This window comes from Merops nubicus, unplaced genomic scaffold, assembly GCF_000691845.1.
Source record: "Merops nubicus isolate BGI_N331 unplaced genomic scaffold, ASM69184v1 scaffold3043, whole genome shotgun sequence".
NCBI classification, from domain to species: domain Eukaryota; kingdom Metazoa; phylum Chordata; class Aves; order Coraciiformes; family Meropidae; genus Merops; species Merops nubicus.
This window is the reverse complement of record NW_008599376.1, coordinates 8,281-16,238: the sequence shown is the minus strand read 5'-3', so window position 1 is coordinate 16,238 and position 7,958 is coordinate 8,281. Positions and strand designations below refer to the sequence as shown.

Genomic DNA, 7,958 nt, shown 5'->3' with positions numbered 1-7,958 from the left:
CTCCCTGCGGGCAGCGGGTGAGTGGGGCCGTTCCTCCCCTAGGCGTCCCGCGGGCGCACTGAGGTGCTGGGGTGGCTCAGGGCAGGAGCCTGCCCGGGGCGACGCGGGGGAAACATGCGAGCGGGCGGGTGTGTGTTTGTTGGGGGTGCGCGGGCAGGCGTTGCTGTCCGGAGCCCCGCGCGTCCGGGGCCGTGACCCTCCTCTCTCCGCTCTGTGCACGAAGGGGCCGGTGGAGGGGCCTTTGCACCCCCTCAGCCCTCCTTGTCCTGCACCGAAGTGTTGGGAGGAGCTGTAACCTGTGGGCAGAGAGCATGGGAGAGCAGTTGTCTCTTTGTCACATTTAAACCTGCTAACGTTCCTGTTAAGTGTTTAGTATCCAATGCGGATAAACACAAAGGAACCTTTTTACCATCCCAATCAAAATGCTGTTGGACGTGATGCTTGTCACAGCAGCTTGACAATATAGTGTGTCAGCAGAAAAGTTGCATGCCTTGTATCTTTGGTCAAATGGCAACTCTCACTTTCTCTGATGTTTTTAGCTGCTTTTGTGCGTAGGAAATTTTTTTGGCTCTGCGTCTGAGACGGAATGGGAAGAGTATCGCACAGGGGCCAAAAAAGGTAAGGAAACTTGTCACTCTGGATGCTGGTGATTGCACCATTTTGTGACCCTCTTCACTGTCTCACCACAATGTGCCTTTGAAGTTGTGAGTTGCAGTTAAATGTTGTAAAAAAAAACACCATATTAAAGCAGTTAAACTCAAGTAGGAAATTCCACACAAGAGGGAAAGATGGTTTTATTTTAAAATAAAAATAATTTCAGTCTGCTCTCGGACTCAGGGACACAAAGATGTGTGTTTTGAAGTGGCTTGCCCACTATTTAGGCACAAAGGCCTTGTCATCTGGCCAGTCTGTCTGCAGTCCCAGGAGAGATGCAAGATGTTGCTAACTGGTGTCTGAGTCCTCTCTCTCCTTGCCTGGAAGTCTTATGGCTCCACTTCTGCTCCTACAATTGCCTCCTAACACTTTCAACCTATGGGCTGCCGCCTGGAGTGGTCCTTGTTTTCTTGACTTCTCAACCTGGCTAGCCTGAGGTGATTATGGAACTTTGGTCAACAAGGCCACGGGATCCCAGCATGCCTGCCAGTGTGTATCTCTTTTTCTGCCACTCCTGGCCCTTCCCTCATGGAAATTCATGGTCACTTCCTATTCACCCCCACTTTAACACTCCCAGCACAGTCCTTCCACAGTGTGCTGCAGTGCTGTTCTTCCCCTCCTTGCATTCAGTTCCAAGGAGAAAGGGAAGAGCAGATGTGCTGGCAGGCTGAGCATCTCTTTTCTTCAGCCACAGAGAGATCATAAGGCTTTCCAGAGGAGCAGGGTTTGCCCATTCCTGCCAGTCCCTGCATCTCTTGTGCTGAAGATGCTTTCCCAGCAGTGAATATGAAATGTCTTACGTGGACTTCTCTACCTCTTTGCACACCCCTCTTGTAAGGGAGATGCTGTCTCGGGAGCATTTGTAGTGTTCCTCTTTCTTCTCCAGTGCTACTCTGGCTCTTGCCCCTGCTGTGAGCCAAGCCATAAAGGACTGGGACTCTTGCTTTCTGATTCCTTTCTGCTGGTGCATCACTCCCCAGCTATGCCCCGCTTGTCTGTGTGCCTGCGGAGCCACCTGAGAGAGACTGTCCCATGTGCTGAGGACTCGGTGTGGTGACGTGTGGTATCTTGTTTCCTGTTGCTATGAGAATATAAGGAGAAATGTTACTGTTTTAAACCTCACTCCCCAGGGAAGCTCTCCTATGTGCAGAGGGAAAGGACTGGTTATTATCAGCAAAGTTGTCCCTGAATTGGCATGGTTTTGCTCATTATCACTTGAATTAAAAAAATAAAAAAATAGCTTTGAACTGTTGAAAAAAAGGTGTAGCTTATTACCTCAGCTATACACACATGGATAAAAACAAAATTCATGTCACTTAATTTTGAATTAAAGCTATTAATTAAGTTTTCAAATTCAGCCCTGCACCTGAAAGCAATCTCCTGTATGTTCAGACTGTGGGAGCTGGACCTCCAAGCCACAGGCTGACAGTGGCTGTACATAGCAGAGTTGTGTATGGGTGCTCTTCCTTCTTAAGTAGGAAACTATCGCTGTTTTTCATTCAGTGGAGAGCTTAGGACCTGCTGACCAGGTGAACTGTTGACCATCTTAGTGGTACACTGGTCTGCTAGGAAATCTGCAGGAGGTGTCTCTGACATCAGTCATTGCTTTTTCAGACTTTAATAGCTTGGAAAGATAGGACTTATGCTGTTTGGAGAAATAATTTTTTTATTGCTCACCTAGCCATAGATAAATTTAAACTGGTACTTCCTGTTGCTTTTTGTTTTTTTTTGTCATCTCCACCAGTTCTAGGTGAAGTCATGCAGCAAGTTCTACCAACCGAATCAAAGAGCTGATGAACTTGAGCTCTTCCCCTAAAACGTTGATGGTTTGCATTTTTTTGATAACCGTACAAATTTAAATCAGCTTAAACCGAATCACCAGATGTCCTTGTGCTCTGGTATTTACTTGGCATTGCACTGGGGAAGACTCATGTTTTTAGAGCTATGGATCATTTCAGAGCTGATCTTACATAAGCAGTGGAGTGAGTTGTATTTAAAGCAGAGGATATTCTGTGCCGGTGCTGCATGGATCTGTGGAAACAGCAGGCTGTGGGACTTACTTTGAAGGAAGGTTTCTTGTTCTGTGGTCATTGCTCCTTGAAATGCTGCAAAGGAGTGATGCTGGGGTCTGTGGGAATGGGTGGGATCTGCTGCGATTTCTAGTAAATATGGACTGAACTTGTGCTAATATACTTGAATTAAAGTAGACTGAGTGCATGTGGTTTTCTTCCTCAGCTCCAATTCCAACCTATGTGCTTGGTGCTAATGACCAGGAGACGGTGAGCTATTTTCCAGACGTCAGTGGCTGTGAGTTAGCTGAGAACATCACTTACCTGGGTAAGGCTGCGGATGGTTTGTGATGAGGGGTGTGCATTTTCCCCGTGGTGCTTTCATGAATGTTTTCTGATCTTCCCACTTCAAGGCCCTTTTTCTGGACATTTAAAGGTGGCATTTCTTATTCTGGGGTTCAGAATGGAGCCGAACTATGCTGGAAAGCTGATACAGGCTGCTACGTAAAACATCAAAATTTTTTGGTTTTTGTTTTCTTACACTGAACTTGCTAACCAAAAGGAAGAGTGGTTGCAAGAGCTTGTTCTTTGAGAATATCTTATTCCTGTAGTGTGCCCATCTTTATATGGGTAAGGTTTGCTTCCTGAAGTATGATTTTCCTATGCTCTGATGTTGTACTGGAGTAGCAGAGGTAGGAAGTGTCAGCTTTAAAAGTCATGAGGCTGTAGCAAAGGTAAAAGGACAAACTAGTTTCTTTCTATAATGTCACCTGGCAAAAGACATTAGCAAGTGAGAGCACTTGCAATTGACTTTTTTTACACAAAAAACACTGCTAGCTTATGGTGAACCTGTTGTCCACCAGGACTCCCAGATCCTTCTCTGCAGAGCGGCTTCCTGGTGCAGGGGGTTATTCCTCCCTAGGGGCAGGACTCTATTCCTGGCCTTGCTGAACTTCATTAAGTTCCTCTCTGCCCAGCTCTCCAGCCTGCCCAAGTCTCACTGGATTGCAGCACAGCTCTAGTGTGTCAGCCACTCCTCCCAGTTTTGTATCACCAGCAAACCTGATGAGAGTACACTTCCTTCATCCATGTTGTTGATGAATATGTTGAACAAGACTGGACCCTGTACTGATGTGTGGAGAACACCACAAGCTACAGGCCTCCAATTAGTCTCTGAATCACCGATCACAACCCTCTAAGCTCTGTCATTTAGCCAGTTCTCAATCCACCTTGCTGTCCACCCATGTAACCCACACTTCCTGAGCTTATGTGTGAAGATGTTATGGGAGACAGTGTCAAAAGCCTCGCTGAAGTCACAGTAGACAACAGCCACTGCTCTCCGCTCACCTACCCAGCCAGTCACCCCGTCACAGAAGGCTCTCAGATTAGCTAAATAAGGCAGGACTGCTGAATTTGGTACTCTTCTCTATGATTTGACCAAGCAATTACTTGCAATGTCTCCATCTCAAGTGTGTGCTTGTGTGTTCATGTAGGCCGTCGAGGTTTTTACAGTGGTACTTCTGGACTGCAGATCGCGTACCTGAGTGGTACTGAGGCCCAGGAGGAGCCAGCTCCTGCCTACAGCTTCAGTGCAAAGGATGTGGTGGAATTAAAAATGTCTTTGTTATCAAACCCAAACTTCAAAGGTGTGGATATATTGCTCACGTCCCCCTGGCCCAGAGATGTGGGAGCTTTTGCCAACAGCACGGTGAGTGTTCTGTCCCCTGGCAGGTTGGGGTCTCCAGAAGAATTTAACAAAGGATTGCCTTTCTGCTCACTGTGGCAACTTGGGCTGTTCAGCCATCTCTGAGTGCTTGCGAAAGCTGGCGTAAGAACTGGACAGAGGGTGTTCTGGTTCCTCAGAGAAGAAGGATCAGTGGGAGGGGGGTTTGTGAAACTTCAGGGTATTTTATTTGTCACTTCCTGAAAAATCAGAGGCAATAGCTTTCATCTGATCACAAATGTTGCTCTCTATTCAGTTGGCTGCAGTTGCTGTGGAATGATACCATTAGTCTCTGATGTGGAATTCATCTTCAATATCACTTGACATGAAGTTGTTCTTTATCCCCCCTTCAGAACTTTTTAAGTATTTTGATGTTTGTTTCCTTCAGTATCAGTCAGCTGTACTAAATAGTCTGTTTCTTATTCTCTGTGGATTTTGAGGATGTTGTTTCATTTGTGTCCAGTTTTCTGTTGTTCATGTTCCTCAGCAGAAGTGATTTTCCAGTCATAAGTTCAAGTGATCTGAAACCTTCCTGGAGAGCAAGGCCACATACCATGTACACTTTTTCCTTGCTCAGTATCTTCTGGCATCCAGAAATCATAGAATCATAGAATGTTTGGGTTGGGATGGACCTCCAAAGGCCATCCATCCATGCTCAGAGCCTCATCAAGGCTAATCTTGAATGTCTCCATGGTTGGGGCCTCCACCGCCTCTCTGGGCAACTTATTCCAGTGGTCTATTGCCCTCATATTGAAGAACTTTTTCCTAATGTCTTACCTGAATCTCCCCTTTTCTAGCTTAAAGCCATTACCCCTCGTCCTGTCACTACAAACCCTTGTGAATAGTCTCTCCCCTGCTTTCTTGTAGGGCCCTTTCAGGTACTGGAAGGTCACTATAAGGTCCCGTCGGAGCCTCTCCAGGCTGAACAACCCCAACTCCCCCAGCCTGTCCTCACAGCAGAGCTGCTCCAGCCCTCTGATCATTTCTGTGGTTCTCCTCTGGACACGCTCCAACAGCTCCACGTCCTTCTTGTGCTGGGGGCTCCAGAGCTGGACACAGTACTCCACTTCAAGTGAAGTCACCTCAAAAATAGATGTATCTGATCCTCAGTTGAAAAGCATAAAGAACTATCCTTCAGCTCCCCACCCCCCCAAACCCCAACTTTCCCAACGTGGGGAGGTAGAGCAAAACAATTTGTAGGGATGTTCTGGCTTAAGAAGAAAACACAGGTCTCAAAATTCACATGGGGATTCTCTGTAGTAGTTCAGTGTATCATTCCATACTTGGCTTCCTTCAGTATGAATTTTCTGAGATTAACAGAGGAGTATATTAAAAATTATCCTATTCAAATATGCATCATTTTGGAGTGTGTACCTTATCACCTGAGGATGTCAGTAATAAGTCGTGGAGATTGCCTTGTGCACTGAGACCCTGTAATCCTGTAGCTCAAATAAAGCAGGAAGTTTGAGGAATGAACAATTAGGACTTTTTGTTACCTGGAGATTCTCTTTGAGCAAAAGGGGCGTGAGGTATTGCATGGATGAGAATTGACTCCCTGGAGAAGTCTGCAGGTTTCCTTTTCCTGAGATGCTTGGTAGCCCTGGCTGTTTTCAGTGGGGCTGGAAGCAGTCAGCCCTCAGTTCAGACACTGCTGGGTTCCCCTCTGCAGGATGGAGCAAAGACAGAAAACTGCTTTCCTGGGGATAGGGTAGTGCCTGTCCCCCCGGCACGGAGCAGGGCTGTGACAGGTGCAGACCACAGAATCACTGTGGTAGGAGAGGACCGCTAAGATTGTCAAGTCCAACCTTCAACCCAGCATTTCCCTAACTACTAGGTCATAGCCTCAAGTGCTACATCTGTTTGTTTTTATAACACCTCCATGGATGATGACTCCACCATCTCCCTGGGCAGCCCGTTCCAGTGCCTAACCACTCCCTCAGTGAAGAAATTCTTCCTAATATCCAATCAAAACCTCCCCTAGCACAACTTGAGGCCATTTCCTCTCATTCTACCATCAGTAATTTGGGACAACAGAGCAACACCAGCCTCACTATAACCTCCTTTTAGGTAGTTGTAGAGAGCAATAAGGTGACCTCTCAGTCGCCTTGTCTCCAGACTGAACACCCCCAGTGCCCTCAGCCGGTCCCCATAAGGCATGTTTTCCATCCCTCTCACCAGCCTTGTTGCCCTTCTCCATGTCCTTCTGATCCTTTGGTGCCCAAAACTGGACACAGTACTCAAGGTGTGGTCTCACCAGTGCCGAGTCCAGGGGCACAATCACCTCCCTACTCCTGCTGGTCACACCATTTCTGATGCAGGCCAGGATGCCGTTGGCCTTCTTGGCCACCTGGGCACACTGCTGGCTCATGTTCAGCTGGCTGTCCACCAGCACCCCCAGGTCCTTTTCCACCAGGCAGTTTCCAGCCACTCCTCCCCCAGCCTGGAGCATTGCCTGGGGTTATTGTGACCCAAGTGCAGGACCCAGCACTTGTCCTTGTTAAACCTCATACAGCTGACCTCAGCCCATTGCTCCAGCCTGTCCAGATCCCTCTGCAGAGCCTTCCTACCCTCCAGCAGATCCATGCTCCCGCTTCATTTTGTGTCATCTGCAAATTTACTGAGGGTGCATTTGATCCCCTCATCCAGGTCATTGATAAAGATATTAAACAAGACTGGTCCCAAATCTGAGCCCTGAGGGACACCGCTTGTGACTGGTTGCCAACTGGTTTTGGTTTTAGTTTTTTTGTTTAGTGAAGTCAGAGTCTTGTTCCCTGTGCTTGCTTTTGCCAAAAGTAACAAGCTAATAGACATAGGCTGTTTCTTAACTTTTCTCTTCCCCTGCACTTTTCCTTCTCTATTTCACTTCTTGGTCTAAGGCTAAGAAAAGACAGCACAAGAGACTTCACCCAAGGAAATGGTTGGAAGTCTCCTCTTCGTTTGCTTTTGTTTTGCTCTGACTTTTCAGGATGGGAGTGGGATGAAGTTTTGCTTCCTATTGAGACCTCAGAGCTTTCCTAGTTGCTTGACTCATATACTAAAGCTTTGGCACTGGGCATGTCATCAAAATTTGCCTTAATGATTTTGACACCTGGCATTTGCCAAACTCACTCTGCACTTCACAAGTACACAGAATGGAATAAATGAGTAGGCTCAGGCTGGTGATAGGAGATGAAGCCCTTTTCATTTGTTTTCTTCCACTTCAGGGAATGGAGACCACTGTAGTCAGTCCCTACATTTCCAGCATGCAGTTCTGTATCAAACTGTTTATTTTCAGTGCGTTCTGATGGGCTTTTAAAGTAAAACTTGGTTTCTGTGTTGTAGGGAGAAATAGATACCAAGAAATGTGGCTCCAAGTTAGTATCTGATCTAGCTGCAAGTCTCAAACCAAGGTACCACTTTGCTGCCCTGAAGAAGGCCTATTATGAAAGACTTCCTTACAGGTTGGTAAGACCATGTGAAATCTCATTTGTTTTCTAATAAGAATTCAATTTTTAAAGGACACAGGAGGGCAACTTTAAAATAATTGAATGAAGTCATCCAGCTCCAACACAGGGTCAAGAGTTTCTCAGATG

At 46.7% G+C, this 7,958-nt stretch overlaps 1 protein-coding gene across 1 annotated transcript in view; it reads left to right on the top strand.

The window, feature by feature from the left end:
• Positions 1 to 539: 539 nt before the first annotated feature.
• Positions 540 to 7,958, top strand: part of CWF19L1 (CWF19-like 1, cell cycle control (S. pombe)) — a gene marked incomplete at both ends in the record, with an annotated part of 15,660 nt that continues 8,241 nt past the window's right edge. The window contains 4 exons of the mRNA XM_008937340.1: positions 540 to 618; positions 2,890 to 2,991; positions 4,157 to 4,371; positions 7,708 to 7,826. Of these exons, the coding sequence (XP_008935588.1) occupies positions 540 to 618; positions 2,890 to 2,991; positions 4,157 to 4,371; positions 7,708 to 7,826 (515 nt within the window). The remainder of the gene's footprint in view (positions 619 to 2,889; positions 2,992 to 4,156; positions 4,372 to 7,707; positions 7,827 to 7,958) is intronic.